Source organism: Athene noctua, chromosome 2 (genome assembly GCF_965140245.1).
Source record: "Athene noctua chromosome 2, bAthNoc1.hap1.1, whole genome shotgun sequence".
In the NCBI taxonomy this organism is placed as follows: domain Eukaryota; kingdom Metazoa; phylum Chordata; class Aves; order Strigiformes; family Strigidae; genus Athene; species Athene noctua.
This window is the reverse complement of record NC_134038.1, coordinates 51,556,757-51,579,942: the sequence shown is the minus strand read 5'-3', so window position 1 is coordinate 51,579,942 and position 23,186 is coordinate 51,556,757. Positions and strand designations below refer to the sequence as shown.

The following is a 23,186-nucleotide window of genomic DNA, read 5'->3' as shown; positions in this document are numbered from 1 at the left end:
TGTTTGTTTATATAATGTACATGCATGTGCCCAAGTACTTTCCCTCTATCTCTCTCTCCTTCTAGATGTCGATACAGTTATGATTATCGGTGTAGTGACAGGTCATATAACAGTGTATTGCAAAGACTTAATAAATAAATCCTTAGAGGTTGGGTGGTATTAGAAAAAGTAGTACTGACTCATTAATGATCACAGAGTTGGTGAGTTGAGATTTGCATGTCTGTCAGATCCCTAGTCTAGATCCTTCCTGGAAGTGAGTGTGTCTTTTTTTTTTTTTTTTTTCCTGAGACCATATGATATCTAATCTTAATCTTTCCAGTTTCCTATCCTGGTAGTGTTAACACATTTTTGTTTCTGTGTTCTTACAGTGTGTCAAGGAGCCACCGGTGATGTCAGTGGTGCTCAGAATGTGTTCAAGGAAGTTCAGAAGCTTTTCAAAAGAAAAAACAATCAGATAGAACAATTTTCAGTGAAAAAGGTTTGGTTTAGCATAGGCTGACTTGTTTCAGTACAGTAATTACACTTGGTAATTTTGTTGGAATCTTTACCAGTATTTATTTTTGAAGGATATATCTGTTTTCTGTTGTGTTGCTTCTGTAGAATTAGTGGGAAGGAATGAGGTGGAAAAACAAATGTCATGTATTTTAAGGACCTAGCAAAGGAAATGTGAATTAGCTATTCACTTTACAGCTGAAGTAATTACTAAAGATAAAAATACACGCTACTGTACTTGCTCTGGTAATTTTCCTTCTAGCTTTGCTTTTCTTACTCCTTTTTATTTTGTCTTGTTTCTCAAAGCCTTAGTTCTTTTTGAAAGCTAGGAGTTGCCTAGAAAGTATCTCCCAACTGATGATTTTGCAGATGTACCATTTCAGCATCCAGTCAGTGTCTACTTGGGATTATGAAATACAGTAAAACCCGATCAGGCTACATACAAGGAAGCTTTAATTTTGATCAATATGTAATCCCTTAAATTAATTGAAAGATTTTGCTTTTTAGTCTTAAAAGTTTTTACATTATCACTAACTTTATTATCATAAAATTGGTGGATGCTTTCATGAAACAGCTAGAATTACTGTTTATCATACATTGTTTGTGAATATTATGTTCCCTCTAAAAGGTCAGATGACAGATCTCCCTTTCCTCTTTCTCCTCACTTTGCAGGCAGATAGATTTAGAAAACAAATGCCGACCAAAGAGCTCTGTGTCCTGGCATCCATTGAAGTATTGTACTTATGGAAAGCCCTTCCAAACTGTTCTCTCTCAAATTTACAGCATATGAGCCAAGGTATAATCAGGTTCCTTGACTGACTTACTTTTTAAAATCAGGTGTATAATTTTCTTTTCTTATGTGGAGTAGCTGATTGTTGTAGCATGAAACTTTAAACTGCTGTCCGTGTGTCATAGCAAAACAGTTTGAGTAACAAAAGAATAACGACCCATTAAGATTCAGTTTAATGCTTCATTTTTAACGTTTTTATGGGTTTTTGGGAAAAGTTTAACTGCCTGCTGCATATAGTTGTTTTTTAATCAGTTACATTTGCCCATTATTTAAAATAAAACAGTGGCTTGATAGTTATTTTTCAGAGTCACTAAGCAAAATTTAACTCATTTAAACCTAGCTACAAAACGAAAAAACACAACTACCAATTGATTTCTGCATGTCAGTTTTTGTCTAAGAAGAAATATATAGCTTGTGAGGTCATGTATGACATAAGGGTTCTGTTTATCTTGGGTGCTGGGATCATCTTAGTGGTGAAAGGAGCATTTTATGGTTGCTTCTTTCTTAGTCTGCAGATGTCTTTGGATGTCTGTCACATGAAGCTTATGGTAGCAGTGTTTATCATGAAGTTTTCAGTACTCCTTTCTCCATCCAGTGATCAGTCTTGTTTGCATTCTGCAAACAATTTCAAGTTACTGCCTGTTTATTTAGAAAATTGAAAAAAATGTCTGCAAGTGAGATGCTTCCTTTTTTCTGTAACTGTGAAATTTGGATTTGTACATGACTTATGTTAAACTAGAAAACTACCAATCTTTAAGTCAAGAGTCAGGACTAGTTGTGGGGTTTTGTTCTGGTTTTAATTTAAGATAATTTGTCTATTTAAATTGCGTGATGGCAGTAGGTTACATTCAGATCCCTAGTTTTCTAGTCCCAAAGATAATGGTGAAGGCTTTAAAATTAGATTTTTCTTCTGTAAAATTAGATTTCAGAATCTTTTTGTCTGTCACTTGCTTTCAGAACAATCAGCTTTAGAGGTTGTAAAGAGTATGTATTTCTCTCCCGCACACTCAGAAGCAGTATAGATCTTCCTTGTATAAACTTCTAGCCAGTGGTTCATATTTTAATATGAAACAGTAGGATAGATTAATCTGCATCAGCAATCCTTGGTTGAAGATTTTCAAGTGTTACTGCTATGTCTTATGTGTATCTCAAGAATGATGAAATGATAGGGGATTTATTTTTTATTTGCCTCCTCTTCTCTTGAACAATGGGAGTGTAATTTGCTGGGGTTAGTTTCCAGGCTTTTCCTTAGGGCAAGAAGCTGATTTAAAAATAAAGAAATTAATTTGTATCCATATGTATCTCTAAAATGCCAAATAACTTGAGACTTGGAATACAAGTGAGAGTTGACAGACTTTGTGTATTGTGTAATGTCCAAATACGTCATGCAGCCAACTCTTAGTTATTCATAGGTGGTTTATTTGGGTTGTGGCTTAACTGTGTTGTGTATGCAGATCTAGTTAAGATCAGGCAGGGTTTATGAGATGAGATAGAGTGTGAAGTTAATGGAGCTCTACTGCTCCAGGCACAGCAGTTCAGCTCCTTTTGAAGGGATTAAAAGCCCTGCAGGCCTCCCTGTGCCTCAGCCTTTCTGGAGGTGATGATACAGACAAGTGCAAATGGCTCCTCATGGAACTGGCCTTGATTTAACAGAGCTGGCACTAATAAGCTCGATCAAAACGGGGCCTGATTCATCTGGAGATGGTTACATGCATCATGATTCAGTTCTTCTGGAAACAGAGCTCTACTCAGCTGAGGTACAGGCTGTCCCTGGGTTGTGGACCAGCTAAGGTCTGGCAGATAAGCCTTATCCTCTCATCAGTACTCAGAATTGTGATGCCAAAATATCCTAGTCTGGGTTTTTAAGTCCGGTACAGATTTTTGTGCGTATGTCACTTGGCTTCAGTTCAAAACAAATTGGCTTTGTCTGACCTGCTTGCCCTGTGCTTCTTGTAACTTGGACTGTGTGTTTTTCTGTCAATATCTGGGGCAAACCAGTTTCCCATAACACCAGAAGGAGTTTTTTAACTTTACCTTTTAGTGGGTGTTTCATAGATCAGTAGAGAAATGGATTCTCTTCTTCTGGTGAGAAAAACACACCAACTGCTTCTGACTTCAGCCCATTCATTCCTGTCAGGAATTGTTCTCATGAGTGTCAGGTTGTTTGATGAGGTTTATACAAACCGGGTTGTATTTAAAAGAAACCAAAGGACTTAGATTAATATAAATGTTAGTAGCATCTTTTTCTGATATAGTTTAATCATCAGTCTAAAAGTCACCATAGACCACAACTCTTGTCTGAGGAAGGATTTCAATCCATTTTATTTGTTTACTGGAATCTTTTCATTAAGCTTGTCAGGATGTTGATGATTCATCAGCTGTTGGCTTGAGGAATTTGCTTCTTGGTGCCATACACAAATGCTTAGGAAATTCTGAAGATGCTGTTCAGGTAAGTTGTTAAATGGTAATTTACACCATTAATCCTTTTTTATGAGCTAATCTGCTAAACAGTAAATATTGTTGAGTGAGAATGTTAAGCAAACTGCTAGTGCTATTGATCATTCTGTTTTGTGAATTCCAACAGAGTATGTCAGGTTCTTCTTAAATCTTCTGGTTTAGTATGTCTTCATTATATTCCGTGTTGTAAAAGTAATTGGCCATGTTGAATGAACATGACAACTAAAGTGGCTTGTAGGAGCAAGAATTAAGGACAAGATGGGAAGAATGGAAAAGTTCTTGCTTTGCTGGATTTACTTTGTCCAACAATGAAAATTCAACTTTAAAAAACAAAACAAAACAAAATCAGCTTGGAGATCGACCTTTTGAAACTGTAGGTTTGCTGCTTCTCCTCCAGACCTATTAGACACCAAGAGGTTTGATTATTAGCACATACCAAAGAATAATTTTGCCACTGCTTCAGGCTTTGATCTGTAGGCACAACTTTTATTTTCCTCCTTGAAATAGAAGGCAGTTCACATAATCAACAAGGAAGCTGATGCTAGCTTTAAATCTTTTCTCTTTTTTTTTTTTTCTCTCAAGCATACCTTATGTAATCCGGGGACTTCATTTCTGATATAAAAGTTCCTTGTTAGATCTAATATTTTTTCAGTAGCAAGTTGGAACACTCCTGAAACAATCAATATATTACTTGGTAAAAATCCAAACAAATAATTTGGCCTTGATACAGTAGTGTTGGTAAAAACATATGGGTCCTTGCTTAAAAATCTCTACCACTGGAAATTTTAAATGTATTTTCATTTTGTCTTTGGGCTGATTTCTAGTGCTTAAAGCTGAACAGTACTTCTAGGTCTTTAAAGTATCAAACAGTCAATTTTAATGAATTACTGCAGTCTTTTTTTCCTTTAATTTTTATAGTTCTTTCAACGAGCTGCTAAAGATGAACTATGCCGTCAGAACAACTTGTATGTCCAGCCATATGCTTGCTATGAACTTGGCTGTCTTCTATTAGACAATCCAGAGGTAATAGCATAACCTATTTTTAAACTCTTAAAATTAGGGTGGGGAGTCAACATACCACTATACAAACAATGAATCAAAGTTTATAGGTGCTAATGTATGTTAAGTTTAAAAAATTTATTTTAGACCTATTTAAAGAAACTTACTACTTTGTTTCTTTACAAACCAAGCAATGCAGTGCGATTTAGGTAAAGTCTTAATTTTTCAGTATCGAGCTATAAGGACACTCTGAGGATCTTAGTGTATCTATCAGTAACACTAAAATGACTTGTTTTGTTGTTACTAGGTTTTGTTTTTACATAAAAAATAGAGCCTGAGACTTTCTAGGATTCTTCAGGGCAGTTGCTACATTCCTGACCATTAGTGGTGTCTTTCTCTAGCAGTAAAGTTTGAGTGTAGCACCACAGTGTTTTAATTATTATTTAGTACTTCGCACCAAAAAGACTTCACTTTTCATCTCTCTGATCATGTCATGACGCCCATTTTTTTTGTATGTGGCTTACAGAAACGGTATATAAAATACTGGGGTATGGAAATGCTTCTGTTGCCCCTTAAGATGCAAAGACCTCTCTCCCCCTTCACTTGTCTCAGTGTTCCTGCTGCTGGTGGCAGCAGAGGCCTGGCAAGAATGCCTTGGGTAGGCAGGGCTTTGTCTGCAGGTGGTACTTAGTGTGGTGAATGCCTGGGATGCTTTTCTTACATATTTAATTTCCTGTTGGATGCTGTTCAGACTCAAAGATCACCTGTAGTTATCTTCTCCAAATAGAATTTGATGACTTCCTAAAATAGCTCCATGTTTTTGGAATCAAAACTTATATTTGGAACAGTATAGCATGTGTCAAAAGTCTTTTTACTTTGATGTTATTTATCCCTATTGTTGGGACAGATATCTTCCTAATCTTGCACATCAGTGCATCTTGGAAACCTAGATGGACTGAGGACATGCATACCATTGTACTATTTAATTGCAGGGAATATATAAGTAAAGTGATTTCAGTCATTTCAATTTCTCTAAAGCTGTATGTGTTGGCATTTTAGCTTTCACTCTGCCATGTAGTGAGGTTTCTGTTGTTCAGGATGAAGAGGATAACAACTGAACTGGCTTTCAGACTGGTCAATATACTTGATTGTTCAGGTCTTTGCACATACCCTGCCTCCTAGGGACCCCAGAGTATCTTAAAGTAGGGCAACTTTTGCATCACTCTTGGTGCTGTTTCTCTCCTCAAACATGTAATGCTGCTCACTATTTGGAGTTTGTGCTGCGTTATGTAGTACTTCCTGAATCAGACTGCAAGTTAGGGGAAGTGGTTACAGGGTAATGGCTTGAACTCCCACATCATTGTATGTAGTGTATAAAGTAGTAGGGCTAATAGTATCTCATGTTCTTAAGATTCTGGTTTCAATTGGTTTTAATCTTGTCAGATTTAATAGTCTGAGCTGAACCTTCCTGTTAAAGAGGGAAGGGAAGGAAAGGAGAATCTTTCAATAAAAATTATCATGACAAAACTAGAGAAAATGCTTTTAAAAATAATAGTTCTTTTCTGAAAACCCAACTGCCCTATGACTTGGAACTGGACCTTGATGCCTGGTAGGGATGTCTGAGTCTGGTAATGTTCTTGCTGCTTTTTTTTGCATGTTCATATTTAAATTTAATTAAGTGTCTAAAAAAAAAAATTGAATATTTTGAGAATGTGGAAGCTCTCCTCCCTGCTTTACATTTAATGTTTGCACACAGTAACCAAACATGCTTCATGTTGGTTGTTTGAGGACTGGATAAGCCTTGGCTTGTAGCTGTACTGAGAAGCTATGGAAGCTCTTAGTATATGAAGGACAAGCAGGAAACTCCCTCTTGTGGCACTCAGACTGTTAGGCCGTAAATGATGTGTGACTTCAGTAAAGTGGGATGGGGAAAAGCAACAACTAGAATTAGAGGCAAGTGGATGCTGTTTATAGAAAATTACATTTACTAGCTGAGGTGTCATGAGAGAGCTCTGTGAGGATTAAGAAAGAGAAGGGAATAGGGTTGTATAAATTGCACTTACCTGAGAAGTATAGACCTGAGCAACAGATATAGATATGAATATGCATGTTGGCATAAAAAGCATGCTGTTATTAAGTTTACTTCAAAATTTTTCATAAGTACGTGTTTGATTTGTTATTTTAAACTTGGTGCTAATCAAGTTCTTTAAGATTTTAATATGGTTACATCAAGAAGTTTACAGGATGTTTTTTGTAGATGCTTTAGATGCTGAGTGTAATTAAACAAATATAAATACATATGGTTTTATTAATATATTTGAATAAGAAAACATTTTTTTCAGTCTACTTAGCAGGTAGTTAATTTATTTGTAAGGCTTAAAATAAAAATGGACTATAGGATAAGAAATAAAACACGAGCTTTTCAATAGCAAATATTAATCTGAAAATATGTGTGTTTTTCATTAAGAGTTTGAGATTTTTGAAACTTTTAATGCTTAAATCCCAGTAACTTCTCCTGACTTAAACTTTGGTTAAAAAACAAAAATTACTCTATTGATCAATTAGTCATTTATATGTAGCTGCGTTTGTTTCCCTGCACATTATAGCTCACCATCATCAGCAGCAACTTGCAGTTAAAGCTGTAATTTCTCCTTTTCTGTAGAAGACTAGAAATACATACTGCATCTCTTGGATGCTTCATTTGTTTCTAGTTTCCTAATCTGTGAGGTTTTTGTCTGCTTGGTGCCTTGTTTTCAAGAGGGAGATGCCCTTCTGGACTGACCAGGCCATATACTTTAGATATTTTCTGTAACGTTTGCAATGTGTTTCTAATACAATGTTTGTCTTTTTGTAGACTGTACCAAGAGGCAAAACCTTACTTCTCCAAGCCAAGGTAAAAACTTGGTAAAATTTTCAAATTTATCTTTCTGAGATGAAGTAATTGGAGAAGGGGGGGGTGGTGGGGTGGTGGGGGCCAGGAGGGTATCAGTGTCCCTTACCTATAATCTGTCTATTACCTATAATCTACAACATTATCATGTAGATATACATTAATGTATATGACACACACTTATGTATGTTATGTGGATGTATATTTCTAGGTCAGTCATAGGTAAGAGCCCACATTAGTGACGTCTCCTGGAGTGCTAGAACCTTGCCAAGTTTTTCAACTAAGATTTGGCTATGAAAAGTTTGAAAATGACAACTCTCCACTCCTTTGTTCCAACTGGTTCCTGCCTTAAGCAGGTGGGGATATTCCAGAGCTGTTGGATTTACAGAAATTCCTAGGTGCTGTTCCAACTACATGGGATCCAAACAGCATGTTGGAAACAGCTTTTTGCTCTCTTCACCAGCTTGGAATTTCTGTAATAATTCTGTTACTTCGGGTAAAGAGGGGATATTGCAACATGTAGGCTCCAGTTAATCTCTTTTCTTCCGTCTGTTTTGTAACATGACTTCTTAAGCGTTAGTAGTAAAATTACCTTTATGTCCTAAAGTGGTGGAGGCTAATAGTTCTATGCCTTTTCTTTTTTTCCTCTTCTCTGCAGGAGGAATTTACTGGCTATGACTTTGAGAACAGATTGCACGTCCGCATACACGCAGCCTTAGCCTCTCTAAGGGAAGTAGTTCCACAGTGATGGACAGGAAGTCTTGTTATCCTTTCCCACAGTTTCTGCACTTTAAGATGAAGCAGAAGAAAAAGCTGTTGGGAAGATCAGCTTTTCTTCTGAAAACCATTTGTGCCAGAGACACTTTCCTAGTATGGTCAGAGTTGGCATGGCTTAGGAAAACATTACAATTTTAATTAAAAGTAAATCAACCAGGAAGAAGGTTAAGTGACCTTGTGTTTTTAACTCTTCAGTTTTTATTTTGTTTAAACCAAGCTGAACACAATTGCTTGTAACTCTGTGGGTGAGCTTAAAAAAGCACACGTGATTTACTTCAACAATATTGGCAGGTGTGATTTTTACCTTTTAAAATAGATCTAAAATATGCCAAGAGGGGCGCTTCTGTCTTGATTAGAATAATACAATAAAAGCAATTGGTGTAAATGTTGACGTTTGGAATGGTTAGAACACTTATTTTTTTTTTTCTTCAAGCACTAGCCAATACACAGGAGGAGGAAAACTGTTCAGCCACAAAAAGCAGATCTTACTAAATTTTAGTGACTTATGTCAGTGTCTTCATGATGACTAACGTGTGAATTTTAAACTTCACATTCCCTTCCCTTCTGCATTTCTCCCCTCCCAACCCAGCACATACTTGTGATATAAATTATGTCAGTATTTAGAATCTCTGCTTCTGGTACATTCCAGCCAAACACTTACTTTGTTTGACATGAAGTTCCAATGTGGGCAGTTCATATTTCTGCTCTTAATATTCTGAATATTATGTTAAAATACATAGGCCAGATACAGTAATTTCACATATTTTTGATTCATGCTGCTGAATCTTTATAGCAGTGACCTTTAAAGGTATTGAAAGAAACAACCAAACAAAGTAAAACCAAAAATCTAACTTTGGTAGTTATACCAATACTACAATACCCTAAGTCTCTATATGGTATTCCAAACCTGTGGTGTTAAGATACTGAAATACCTCAGAGAGCTTAAAACTTTGATCATGACCGTATAATTTTTAGTACTTGGCCATCTGTGTGCTCATCTGTAGCTTTTTTACTTTTGTCTTGTGCTATGTAGTATCTCCTCGTGTTTTATATTCAGTTAATATCATATTCTAGGAAGGTACATATTTTTTTAAAGTATCTTATGAATGGAAATCTGACCAGAAAGTTAGTTGAATTACGTTACTTTGCAAAGCTAAGAAAACTGGATATCCTTGGAAATAGTTATCCAAAAGCCTTATCTTTACTTTGGTCAGGTTGCCTTAAACAGTTCCTTAGCTTAAACTTTTTTTTCCCTTACCTTTTTTTGTAGAGTATGTTGCCAAAGTTTTAGATGTTGCCCACACCTAACCTTCATTGATTTGCTTTTGAGGTTGCATCTAAAGCAAGACTGATATGGAGGAGAAAAGTAATATCCTATTTGGTAGGACAAATGAAACAGTTGAGACACTTCTATTTCTCTCTAGAAATACACAGTTCCTGCAATGAAGGGCATTCCTAGAGCAGTTAAACACTTCTGTTGCAGTCCCTGAAGGAGAGGAGAGGCTTTTAACTCTTAAAGCGGTTTTATTTTTCTATAATATAGGTGTGTTACAGATAGTATGCTGGGTTTTTTTAATTCAACTTTGACAGTAATATTGAGTCGTAAATCAGTGTTCAACCTTATTTGGTCAGTCCAAATAAGTATTGACTAGTAAACAATATATTGTGTATATATAGTGACTACTTAGAATTCAAATAATGATTTTAAAAATGGACTTCAACATATTTGAAATCTTATTTTGTCCTATCTGACTTTTAATGTTTTGCAATCGGAGACACAGTCCATTCTGGGTAAATGGCTAGAAACAATACGGTTACTGACAAAATTCCTTTTAAATGCACTGCTTAAATACAATGTGAGACTAGGCTGTTCAGAACACAAAAGCACCTGCATGCAATTTGTGTTGGGATATCTAGGGTCTACATACTTGGAGGTAGCTAAGCAAATTGTAGGGAACTTGCTGAAAGGCCTTTTGTTCTCACCAGGCCAGGAGTGGTATGGAAAGACACTATATATTCACATGACAGTTTAGCTCTGTGCAAATTGCAGCTTTTCTGTGGATTTAGTGATTCATCACTGAAATAGAACTACCTGTTTCTGTATTAATTTTTTTTCTCGTCCCCTCATAGGAGAATCTCCTACATTGTAAATGTCAAAATTATTTTTTATGTTAGATTGTGCCTGTGATGAGAAAAATTTCAACAGTATTTTGTGTAAACTGATAAGTTTTTATACTTTGGAACTCGGAGGCATGGTCTAATAGCAATAATGGAATATGCATCTTGCTAGTTAATATGTTAAGACTATCTTTACTGGGTCAGGTATTTTTGTTGATGTTGATGCAGTTTTTATCTCAATATGACTCATTTCAAATACATAACTAGAATTTTTAGATGTCACAAGATGGCATATTTATTGTGGTGTACTGTAAATGTTGTTAATTTACAGAACTTGCACTTTTCTATTTCTGAGTAAAATTAAAAGAAATGTGGACAGGAGTTTTCTTCCCTTGCTCCTCAGATTTGTCTTTTAATTGATGGCCTGCTGAACAAGATGATACTAAGTATTGGCAAAACTTCTGGGATGTCAAGTGACTCTGTAACAAAGTTTTCTAGTCAGCAATTACCTCAGCCTTTGTTCTTCCAGTATAATTACAGTCTCCTGGTTTAGAAAGTGAGTTACATGTGTCATGTTGAGATCAACCGTAGAGTGAACAAGGTTTAAGATGCATTTTTAAGACATCGAGTTTACTTGTTCTTCATTAAAGAAAAAGAACCACACACAATTGTATTTGTTGTATTCCTACACCTTGGAAAATGTTTCTAATTTACTCTAAAGCAAGCACTTTAATTTCTTCTCTCTCTGACTTTGAATGCTTGTTTCATATTCTAGTTATGCTTTATTCCTAAATAAAATTCCCCAAATGTTGTATTGAATTGCTTTTCAGTTTGCAAGAGTCTGATTGTCTTTCCAGCAATTGATCAAACTAGTGTTTAAAAATCGCTCTGTAACTGGAGTTTGCACAGACCAAGTGTTAGGGGTTGTTATAGGGAGGGCTATAAGTGGTGTTAGGAGGGTGCTGATTGAACCTGCCAGTGGAGTGGAAGCAGGGTAGCCCCTGATACTCAAACTCCATTTCCAGTCATCATTATGAAGTACTAATGGTGGTAGCAGTCACTTCCATGAAAAATGATGCAATCCCAAACAAGTATTATTAAAGCTGCCGTTAAGAAGTAAATTTATACTTATCTGTCTTCTAAGGCAGTCGGTCAGCCAGTGGCCTCTGAGCAGCACACCTGTCCTTGGCTCAGCAGGGGCTCTGTGGGCAGCCTAGGAAACATAGTAGACTCCACACAGATTTCAGAGTAAGAAGTACAGGTATATTGACTAGTCCTTTATCCTCGAGGAACTGTTATGGCAAATTATTTTATATAAATTAGGACTTCAGGAAAAAAAAAAGCAGGATGGAATTTTTTTCTGCTAATTACAGTTTGAGCAGATGCTTGTACAATATCCTGTTGTTTGAGGTGAGCTAGAAAAAACTGCTTCAGAAACTACTTTTATCTGGAAAAGCTGATTTACAGAAGATGGGAATATACAGGCATGTTCCTGTTCTGGCTTGTTTTGCCAAAGAACAATTAGAATACACTGTATCTATAGAGAGACTCAGAAAGTATGAGAACCTGCTCTTACTACACCAAGTTATCTGCATATATGTGTGTATATATATAAATTAGCTGGTGTACAAGATGCACTGGAAAAAAGATTGGTTTCTTTTACAAAATGCTTCACTTTGTCATAATGTTGCAAATATTTATTTCCCCTGAATTTCAGCACTTGTTCAATTAAAGTTACAAAAGTGTACCAGTGTTAGTTAATGGCAGAAAGTGATATTCCAACTCCCCACACCACCCCCGTTTCTTCCGAGACAGTAAGAAACTCAATGCAGGCTTTTCAGAGTTAAAAACTGAATTATTTTGACCACTAATTTTATGTATATTTGGACCTCAGGTAGGTGCATATTAGAGTTGCATGTTGCCTCCCTGCCTCTGCTCAGAATCTGCTTTATTACCCAAGGTTTTCATGACTTGTTTAGCCCCAGTATTACAATCACCAGGGTCAGTTCATGGTTGGTTGTGTTACCCTTAATTTTTTCATTGCTGCTTTTTCCAAAATGCTGTTTATCTTTTGATGCGATTTCTTCCATGATGCTGTTCTGATCAAGTCATCTGTTAGGACCAGCCAGTTCCGCTGAGCTTTGGTGGTGTTCAGGCATTTTTTGGCAACTTGCGATTACCTATAGGAGATGCCCAGAAGGGCTCCCAGGTGAAGAGGTTAAGAGGAAAAAAAATAAAAAGCTCATTTGAGCTGAATGTTTGGAAGAGTGTGATTGTCAGACTTCACCAAGCAAAACCATTTACATAACAATTTCCTCACAGTCTTTCACTAGATGCAATATTTTATACTGTATCGAAAAAAGATAATTGTGCTGCTGGGACATAGGCTTTTCCCCACTTGTAGCAAAGGGCCCAATGAAGGGGATGACAAAGAGTCAGACGTATGCATAAAAGATACCTTAAAACTGATATTTTGTACCTTTGGTAGGAAAAGCACAAAGGTTTGCATGGAGAAATTTGTACATGAATTCAACCTCCTCCCCCTTAGAATTCTACGGAAGTCTCTGGTGGGTAGAAACACAAAGATGTTGCTTGCAAAAAATGCAAGTCCTCTTCAGCCTATTTAGCTGAAGCTTTGAAAGAGATTGCCAGTTAAAAACCACAAAAAACACACCCCACATGCCCCCAACTGGTGTGATTCATTAACCCCTTGTGAGCTATCTCATGAAGAGTTAATGAATGATGATCCTTTTTAGCAGAAAAATAAGGTGTATCTGGGATCTTGATTTGCTGAACTTCTGTCCATCTCTGTCAAGACTTTAATTGCCTGGAAGCTGTTACTTCTGCAGATGGGGCAAAGGGTGGTAGGAGAAGGTAATTGCCTTCAGCTGGACAAACTGCTCTTAGGCTGGCAGCCTCCTCAGCTTGGGGCCAAAGGGCAATTGTGTTTTAGGAATAGCTGGTACACTTTGTATGGTGGATTTACTCTAGATGGCTCTCAGTAACGGTGTTCAAGTTCCAGCACAGTGAATTAGTTTCCAGATATGTTTTCCCTATAGTTGTTTTTAAGTTTCAGACAGACGTGATTTTACATTAGGGGCTGAAGCCTTTTTAATTATTTAAGGAGGTTTGTGCTTCTGTTACCTCTGATAATAAGTTTTTCTGTGGTTTATGACATCTATACTTAAAACTGTTTGAAGCTTTGCTGTGCAGAGCTTTACAAACCCAGAATTTTGACAGTTTTCAAAAGGAGCAAATTTAGATGTTATCTTCTGATCTGTATTCACTGAGGATGGTTTCAAAGTAACCACAATTGTGTTTGCATCCAGCCGTGTTTAACACTTTTATGAAGTCTTGTTTCTTCCGTATGTTCTCCATACAGAACAGATTATTATCCCGACTCCAGAAATGATATGTTTTCTAGTCCTCGTATATATTCTTGAAGTATATCTTATTCTTTTTCCAGGAAAGCTGTTCTTCCTAATTTCATAAGTCATAGCATATTCATAGACAATTTTTTAAATATTATGGTCTGTGTTGTCGCTCACCAGGACAGATGAGCTATTGTGAAAAGTTTTAATGAGAAATTAATTTCTAAGGATTCTTTTATGGAAGAAGCATTTTGTGGTAAGTTTACCATTAACATACACTTTCCAGTGACCTAACTTGAAATTGATGTTCTATTCTGTTAATTTAGAATGACCCATTATGAATATATTACTCAAAGGAAGCTATCGTAGGTAGTCTAAATGCTTTAGCAGCAGTGATACTTGAGTCTTAAATCTTCAGTGCTGCTGGAATTCCCCTCAGGTTTTTGTAGAGATGCAAACACCCAGGAATGCAAGAGCAGGTAGGTAAATGGTTGGATGAAGACTGATCTGAAGTATTGTTGGTAGATAAAAGTTCTTATCCCACAGCAGACTCCTGATCATGGCTTGACTTGATCCTCAGAAACACGGTTAGTGGTACCCTTGAAAATATGGCTCTCTACAGTTACCTTTGTTGGGCTTGTTTTACTGGAACAGAAAATGATCTTGTGTGTCTCCACTGAAAACATGTACTGGAAAGCAGATGCTATCCCTGGGGCTGCTGAGGTTTGTTTCAGGTTTTGCCCTCAGGGTCATAGGTTTCTGCAGTATAAATGGAGGTGTATTAAGGAATAATCTTGTTCCTCTTTGGGAGTGGCTGCCGTGGCTGAGGCAGTTATGGTCCCCAGATATTTGCTCTGAGATCCTGCCAGATGTTCGCAGACAGCATCGCTTCTCGGGTGCTATATTTTGCAGTCTTTTACACTGGTTTGAAATCCCTTGGGTGTGGTATGTCACCCATCTTAAAAGGCCAGGCTGTGAACCGGGGGATGGGTCTGTGCACCCAGTGGGAGGGATGTTGCAGTGTTGGATTGTGTGTAATCATAACCTGAGGCTGAGACCAAAGTTACACTCTTTCTGTGCCGGGAAGAAATGTTTTGGCTTTGACTGCCTGCTGCTGCTGGTGAGGCAAATGTATTTCAGCAAAGGCAAAACACTTCCTCAGAAGGGTTCTGCCTGCACTGTGGGTTCAGCAGGTTACGCTCTTGAAGGCAAGTCAGTAGCAGAAAGCAGGAGCGGGTTTTGTGGTAGTGTGGGAGGAGAGAAAAGGCAGCGCATCACCAGGTGTGAGCATTGTGGGCACTCGTTTCCCCCATGCCCTGTGGCAGGCAGCACCCATGGGTGCTCAGCCTCACCCTCACAGCCGTTACGCTGCTTGTCCTGAGCAATGGCAGCCACAACACCGTACTTTGGTCTTAAAATATATTATTAAAAGTGTTTATAAATAGTGTCACGTCCATTAAATGCACTGGTTCTTGTGCGACAGTGGGAATCAAGGTGTTTATTGCAGGAGGAAAGCCTTCACTGATACGCAGGAGCATCAGCTGGCTGTGGAGCACTCTGGCTGCTCAAGGGGAAATTTTAATCGTGTTATTTCACCTTTTACTCCTAATCTTTTTTGACCAACAAACTAATTTCACAGCGCTGGAGCTCGGACACGGGTGGCTGTGAACCTCAGCACCACTGCGGATGATGCAAGGGCACTGTGACATCACGGCCTTTTGGCTGGGTGTGGTGGCCCCAGCAGGAGGCCAGGAGCAGGAGAGAGCAAGTACTGAAGGGGGTGGAGGAGGAGGGGGGCGGAAATTACCTGTAAACTCTTTGCTTGAACATGAATGGCTGTTGTGGCTCATTGCGGGGTACTTTAGTAGGCTTTATCTTTAAAAAAGGAAATTCAGGGCATGGGTTTGAATTCACACATTGTGGTTGCCTAGTTGGGTGGCCCCCTGACGTGCCTCCTGCTGCCTAAAGGTGCAGAGGGGAGTAAAGGATTTGGTCACTGCAAGTGGTAAATACCCCCCTTTCAGTTAAAGGAGTGTGCAGGAAGGGGAATAGGAGGGTTACTGATGGCAAGGGGTGGGCCATTGGTGTTGGACACATCACACTGGGCTGCGGTAGACGCTCAGCCAAGGGGTTCTGTTTGTACAGGTGGAAAACCATAAGCCAACTTGAGTGGGTGAAGATGCAGTCTTCAAAGATCAGTTTGACTGTTCCATGCGGCCTCCAGACCCTTCTTGAGGGGGTGAGCCGGGCTGTCATAGAAGACAACCCAGACAACATTGTTGAGTTTTTTGCTCTCTATTTCCAAGATCTCGTCACCTTTCAAAAAGGTTTGTTCCTACCAGTGTTGATCTGAAGAGGTGAGCTACTTGGGAGTGCTCTCCTACTCCAGCTTAATTTCTGCTTCTATTTTCAGGGCATCCGAATCTAGATCTGATAGAACTGGTTGAAAAGTTTGAGCTCATGAGAGGTAAGATAGTTGCTGTTTGTTCTTTTAAGATATTTTGAGACAATATTCCAACCCAAATGGGTGCAAATAGTTTTCATTTATGGGATGCATCCCATCCATATCTTGTCATGTGAAAGAGGCACATAGGCACTGGGCTGTTGAAAAGGGAGGCATCTTCAGAAAGCACTTGCTTGTATTTAATGTGGGAAGAATTAGTCCCCTGGGATGTTGTAGTTTCCCCTCAAGTATAGAGGAGAGCCTGGATGCCTTTGGTCATTTTAATTTTAAGGATATTGCAGTGCAATTTATCACCCCTAAGCAGATAGTGAGTTTACACTTACCTATTCTTTGCAAATAGATATTGTATCTCCTTGTTTATAAAAAGATGTTTTGTTTTTCTGGGATGATTCCTTTGGGAAGTGCTGGGAGCTTTCAACTGCTCCCTGGGTTTGGCTGTAAGGGCTGGAATACATAGTGCCTCCTGAAGGTTATGTGGGAGCACTGATACAGGTGCACTGTCTAGTCCACAGCCTGTTTGTATCTGCCCCACTGGTTTAGGTCTCCGTCGTCTGACTATTGTGTCAGCAACGTCAGATATCCCCTTTGTTCAAAAAGGTGACCTAAGTTGGGTTCTAAGTAACCCTGGAACTAGACAGTACTTTGAGACAGCCTTTTTCTATGGATTGAGAGCTATACACTAAGGTAATTACAGCAAGGATAGAAGCCCCAGCTATGAACAGAAAGTGCTATTATCTTATTCCTAGCTTAGCATCTCCTATAAAAAAGTTAAATCTTCAGCATTTGAAGCAGTTTTCTTCTGGTAAAAATGACTGCTGGATGTTGCATTGCAACTTAAAGTATCACCAAAGGTTCAATTTTGGTGCATTTGCAAATGTGGTGTTGATACAACACAGCAATTTTTGCATAATCATAGAATCATAGAATGGTTTGGGTTGGAAGGGAACTTTAAAGATCCTCTAGTCTAAGCCTCCTGCCCTGGGCAGGAACATCTTTCACTAGACCAGGCTGCTCAAAGCCCCGTCCAACCTGGCCTTGAACACTGCCAGGGAGGGGGCAGCCACAGCTTCTCTGGGCAACCTGTGCCAGTGCCTCACCACCCTCATTGTAAAAAAATAAAAATAAAAATCTTGATATCTAGTCTAAATCTACCCTCTTTCAGTTTAAAACTATTGCTCTTTGTCCTGTCAGTGCAGACCTTGGTAAAAAGTCTTTAACTTTCTTAAAGCCCCCTTTAAGTATTGAAAGGACATGTTTCCCTGGAGCCTTCTCTTCATGCTGAACAGCCCCAACTCTCTCAGCCTTTCCTCATAGGAGAGGTGGTCCAGTCCTCTGATCAATTCTGTGGCCTCCTCTGGACCCACTCGAGTAGGTCCATGTCTTTCCTGTACTGTGGACCCCAGAACTGGACGCAGTACTCCAGGTGGGGTCTCACAAGAGCAGAGTAGAGGGGGAGAATCACCTCACTTCATGAGGTTCACATGGGCCCCCTCCCCAAGCCTGTCCAGATTCCTCTGCATGGCATCCCATCCCTCTAGTGAATCAGCTGTACCACCCAGCTTGGTGTCATCCATAAACTTGCTGAGGGTGCACTCAATCCAGCTCTGTCACTGATGAAGATATTAAACAGTATTGGTCCCAGCATGGACCCTTGAGGGACACCACTCATTGCTGGTTTCCACTTGGACATTGAGACGTTGACTGTAACTCTTTGGATGCAGCCATCCAGCCAATTCCTTATCCATCTAACAGTCCATCCATCAAATCCATCTCTCTCCAGTTTAGCAGCCAGAATGTTGTGGGGGACTGTATCAAAGACCTTATAGAAGTCCAAGTAGATGACATCAGTAACTCCTCCCTTGTCTGCTGATGCAGTCACTCCATCATAGAAGGCCATTAGATTAGTCAGGCACGATTTGCCCTTGGTGAAGCTGTGCTGACTGTCTTTAACCACCTCTCGTCTCCATATGTTTTGACATATTTTCTAGGAGGATCTCTACCATGGTCTTATGAGGCACAGAGGTGAGGCTGAGGGGTCAGTTGTTCCCAGAGTTCTCCTTATTAACTTTTTAAAAAATGGGTGTGATATTCTTTTTCTTTCCAGTCGCTGGGGACTTTGCTTGACTGCCATGACTTTTCAAGTATGATGGAGAGCGGCTGAATAATGCAGAAATTTTCTCTCAAAATGCCTGTCAGAGGTTTGCTTATGTGATTGTGAATTGACCCCTGCATGTTCACCGAGCTCCAGTACAGGTCCCCCTCTCTTTCTGTGTGGTCCCTCTGCTACTGTGTGGTCCCATAACTGTGTGATCACATAACTCTGATCAAAGGGATGATCAGAGAGGAATTCCTTAGCAAGGTTTCCTCTGAAGGGCCCTGCCCACAGTGCCAGCACAGGTTTTGGGACTGGTGGTGCAGCAGCAGGTATCTCGCTGGTTTGTATAGCTGCAAGAGAGCCTTTCTTTTCTGTGGCATTGCGCGATACTGACGCTGGATTATAAATGGGTCTATGTTGGCTTGGGATGACAGTCAGAATAATGTTTTTTCAGAGACGATTTAGCTCTGTCATCCTTTGAGTTATGTTTCTCTCATAATTTCTTATCTCATCCAGTCATGACTTCAGAAAACAGCTCAGTGCTGAGCAGTGATGATATATCAGACTCCTCTTCTGCTACTGTGCTGGGTTTACATATTGGCCAACGCTTGCTAATCATGATAGAAACCAGACCTCTTGGTTTGTTGTTTTTTTCCAGTGTAGAGGGGTTTTGTTAACCATGTGATGGAAGGCTGTTTTGATCCCACAGGTACTTTCTTGTGTTCCACCCTTGATAACTAATCTAGGAGCCATTTTTCACTCTGTATCTAAAACTTGTTCACGTCTTACCCTATTCTTCACTTGGATACCTGTCAGTTCAACTAATCAAGATTCTTGAGGAAGCTAAAATGTCACTATCAATACATCTAAAATAACTTGTATGGATCCAAAGAATTTTGACATGTTGCAAAGGGGAGCCATGGTCTTCCAACTGGCTTATCTGATGTGCTTAATGTAAAAGGTTTACTCTCTTAACCCGTAAGTGTAGTGATGTTTGTGGGCAGTAGATAAGAATGTAGTCATCACCACAGGATCAGGAATACAGTCAAGGCTTCCTGGGTTTTGAAGTGGTACCATTGCTCTCTGAATTTTCTTTCCCCTTATTGATAGGCAAGCAGCAAACCCTCTCCTTACATTATGCCTACTCTGCAACCCGGGAAGTCTCATAAATGTGGTTTAGATCATCTAATTGAGTTGGTGCTGAAATCATTCAATTTTATTTAAATGGAAACAGTTCTTGTGTATTGCCATTATGTGCTCTTTACCTTGCAGAAAACGAGAATAAGAGATTGGAAGAGAAGACATCAGAGTACACAGTTACTTTGTTTTCTGGGGAGCCCAAGCGAATGGACAAGTGTACCGACATAGAGGAAGACCAGCTCCTTGAAGAACCTGATATTCAATATAGCTCCAGAGTAACTCAACACCCATCAACTGCCAGTTCCATTGTAGGAAGCAGTTCCCCCCCTGGATTTGATGGAGCTTCATCCCCTGAGGGACCTGAACTGGTGTATGTCCCTGCTGAGTTTGCTGCCCACGTGCTAGGTAACAGTGATTCTTTATATTCTGTGAGGAACGTGGCAACCAGCGTGCAGACTCTTCACGAAGACTCTCAGGCCTCAGAGGATGAATTTACACCAGTAGAAGGTGCTCCTGAAGATGCTTCTGCCGTCCCAGCAGCTGAGGCTTCTGTAGAGGCTGTCAGGTCACAATCAGGAGTGTGGAGTCAGTCCTCCATAGCTGGAGAACTGGGGCCCTCAGACAGCCAAGCTGATGTCTCGACAAATGATGTTAACCAAGCTTCCTCTGTCCCCTCGTGGGAAGAACTATCACCATCAGCCCTTTCACCACCACCACCACTTTCTCCTAAAGATCCACTGAAGGCTGTGCCTTCCTGCAAGGAAGGTGAGGTTACCTCGACCACTGAGGTTGTGTCACTGTGGTGGGATGATGAGCTGATTACGGATGCAGAGGTTCCACCTTATGTAGAACAGTTTCCACAGAAAATAATAATTCCCTTCACAGACCAAACAGCTTATCTGTTAAAGATTGAGCAGCCTTTAAATACAGTCCAGAGATTAAGTGATACAACATTATGTCCATCTGCTGATGATTTTGTGTGCCATCTTGAGATAATGGAATCTACAGCACAAGTGGAATCAGCTGAGCAAGTTTATGTCTTGTCAGGTAAGAAAGTTTGGGTCTTTGTGTCATCTTCTTGTGCTAGCTTCAGACTCTACAGCTTCATCAGGGGTCACTAAATGGAAAAGCACTTATGTCAGTGCTGCAGGGTAGAGACGACTTCTAAAAAACTACGGTACTGACACTGTCTGCTTGGCCTCAGTGCACCAAGTTTGATCTCCCTGCTACCTGTTCCAAGAGATGGGGCTAGCTCTGGGCAGGACTCCTGTGCTTCTGTGGGCAAACACACAGATAAGAGTGATGGGAAGGTGCCCATGGATGCCAAATGATTTTGCTCAAAAACACCCTGTATTTTCTGAATCAGGTGTTGGAGGCCAAGGATGTGCTACGTGTGCCCTGTTGCTGAAGAGATGTGACCAGTTGGAGCCCTACTTTTGATTCTCCTCTCCTGAAAGATCTCATATTCCAGCACTGACCTAGGAGGTTTTCCATTTAGGAAAAAAATGGTGGTGGTTGCCTCTGCTGTCTTGAGCTTGGTGAGTTTCTGCAGCTGGGCTGAGTTGGCTAAGCACTGGTCATCAGTTTCACAAACAGGGAGAGAGCTCATCTTTCTTGGTGAGGCCCTCACCAGCATCTCTTCCTTGTGATGACATGCACCCAGCTCCTCCCTTGCCCAGCTGGAGAAACCCTCCAGGGTGGAGCTCCCCTGCCCAGAGTCTCCCTTGCAGAATCTGTGCAAGCCCCATCCCAGGCCCGATGGAGAATAGAACAGCTGTGAGGCCCGGACAGAGCGTGTTGTAGAGGAGAGCTGAGCTTAGGCAGTTGTTTTAAAAAATCTCAAACTTCTAGGGGAGTCTGGCAAACTTTAGTTTCAGAAATAGCAGATAAATGCTTACCCAGAAGAGCCTCTACTTTGACTATGAACAGTTCTACTTTTTCTAGGCTGCAGGTGACCAAACAGTGTTTGCTATCCCAGCTGTCCTCTCTAACATGCTTGCTTTTGCAACGTGTAGGTACGTTTGGAGTAGACATAAGGCTTTACAATATGACTGGAATGCACCACTCCTGATACCAGCTTTCTTATTTTTATTTTTGTAGCCATGGCATCAAGTGAAGCAGGACAGCTACAACCACATTCTAATGTGTGGACCCTCTATTGCCTAACTGACTTGAGACAAGGTCAAGAATCACCTCCATCCTTTCCTCCTGCTGGAGTTGGTGGTCCTTATTACCAGGCAACCCTCAGTCTTTCCAGGGGGGAAGATCAACAGTGGGGTCAGTTGTCACATGTATCTGCTCCAATTTATGTGATGCAAGAAGGAAGCAAGAGGGAAAATGCTCCACCTTTCATTTTAGTGGGTCCTAACATTCAGAACACACAGGACTGGAAACCTCTTCCTAGCCATGCAGGTGCTAGGCGGAGATTCATTGCAGTCCCAGTTGCCAGGCCAGCTGCTGAGGAAATGGATATGGCAAGCTGCAATTCTCAGTCTGCAGAGGAAACTGGGGCTAAGCCGTGCACAGCCCATGTTCTCTCAGTTGCCATCCCTCTGGATGATGTGATGTCTGCAAAGAAAGGCTCAGCAGCTGGTGATAAGCGCACAGGTATAAATGCTCTTGCAGGACACATCACTGTTACACCAGGCCCTGTTCCCAGAGCAGGGTCCTGAAGAAGGAAGCTTTCTTCTTGCATGGGTCTTGCATAGAGAGAGGCTACTGAAAGCTTAATTTAACCCCTTTCAAAATACAACAGGGTTTAAAACCAGTGGTTAAACTACTTGTTATAACCATAACTTGTTATGCCACCTTCTGCTTGTTACACTTTGCAATTAGTACTAGTCTTGCTCTGGGTAACCAACTTTTTAATCTCACCTTTATGCCTGCAGCCTGAACTTTTAGCATTTGTGTAATGCTCAGAATGTGGCAAAGTACCCTCACCTTAGAGTGCATTCAGGTAGCAATTAAAGTAGTTCTTGCTGCACACTTTCTACTGAGCTAATGTTATTTTTTCAAACAGGTTGAGAAGAGAGGCTGTGCAGACTTCAGAAAAGAGTTCAGGAGAAATGGACTTTACATTGTAATAAATCAAATAACGCAAATGCTTCAAAAAGCCAACAATTTGAACTGCATTGTCATTCATTTTGTAATTTCCTAATACGGCACATAATCCTGAATGTTAACTTTGTGTGAATTATGACCACAAAGGCATCTGCTGCATCTATTTCACTGAAGATGAAACGGCTTCCTCAGTGTACAAACATGGTGTATGTCTAAGCCCCAGGGACATGGACAGGTGACATACAGAGCCAAAGTTAGGTCAGTGTAACCAGGTGTAGTCTCTACTGCTGGGGTTTATATTCCAGGAAGGAACTGTGTACAAAAGGCAGGAGCAAGAGGACAGTCATGCTTTCAACTAGAGGAAGGAATTATTCTCACACATGGTCAAATTCATTCAAACTACAGCTTTATTGAGGAGGACCGCTGAGGTTATGCTTTGAGGGAGGGGTTAAGAAAAATTACCTTTATTTTGCTTTAGAGGTTTCAAAACTACAGGTATGGTCACTTAAATATGCCAGACTCTTGAAGTATGA

The 23,186-nt window shown here is 39.9% G+C and overlaps 2 protein-coding genes across 2 annotated transcripts in view; both read left to right on the top strand.

Annotated features, from left to right (window-relative positions):
- The window catches only part of TTC39C (tetratricopeptide repeat domain 39C), a 39,013-nt gene extending 27,681 nt beyond the window's left edge, over positions 1–11,332 (top strand). Inside the window, exons 9-14 of the mRNA XM_074899077.1 lie at positions 369–478; positions 1,165–1,288; positions 3,634–3,731; positions 4,658–4,762; positions 7,593–7,631; positions 8,287–11,332. Of these exons, the coding sequence (XP_074755178.1) occupies positions 369–478; positions 1,165–1,288; positions 3,634–3,731; positions 4,658–4,762; positions 7,593–7,631; positions 8,287–8,376 (566 nt within the window). The 3' untranslated portion in view covers positions 8,377–11,332. The remainder of the gene's footprint in view (positions 1–368; positions 479–1,164; positions 1,289–3,633; positions 3,732–4,657; positions 4,763–7,592; positions 7,632–8,286) is intronic.
- Positions 11,333–15,738: 4,406 nt separating this feature from the next.
- CABYR (calcium binding tyrosine phosphorylation regulated) lies at positions 15,739–22,909 on the top strand. The gene is made up of 5 exons (XM_074897469.1): positions 15,739–16,221; positions 16,308–16,361; positions 18,970–19,092; positions 19,648–19,998; positions 21,694–22,909. The coding sequence occupies exons 1-5, from the start codon at positions 16,074–16,076 to the stop codon at positions 22,263–22,265; spliced, it is 1,248 nt and encodes a 415-aa protein (XP_074753570.1). The 5' UTR covers positions 15,739–16,073; the 3' UTR covers positions 22,266–22,909.
- Positions 22,910–23,186: the final 277 nt, after the last annotated feature.

Excerpts from the sequence above, each read along its gene's own strand:
- CABYR (XM_074897469.1), top strand. The coding sequence starts at position 16,074 with ATGCAGTCTTCAAAGATCAGTTTGACTGTTCCATGCGGCCTCCAGACC. Across the intron at positions 16,362-18,969 it reads AAAGTTTGAGCTCATGAGAG|TCATGACTTCAGAAAACAGC; the intron begins GTAAGATAGTTG and ends TATCTCATCCAG. Across the intron at positions 19,093-19,647 it reads GATAGAAACCAGACCTCTTG|TTGGTGCTGAAATCATTCAA; the intron begins GTTTGTTGTTTT and ends CATCTAATTGAG.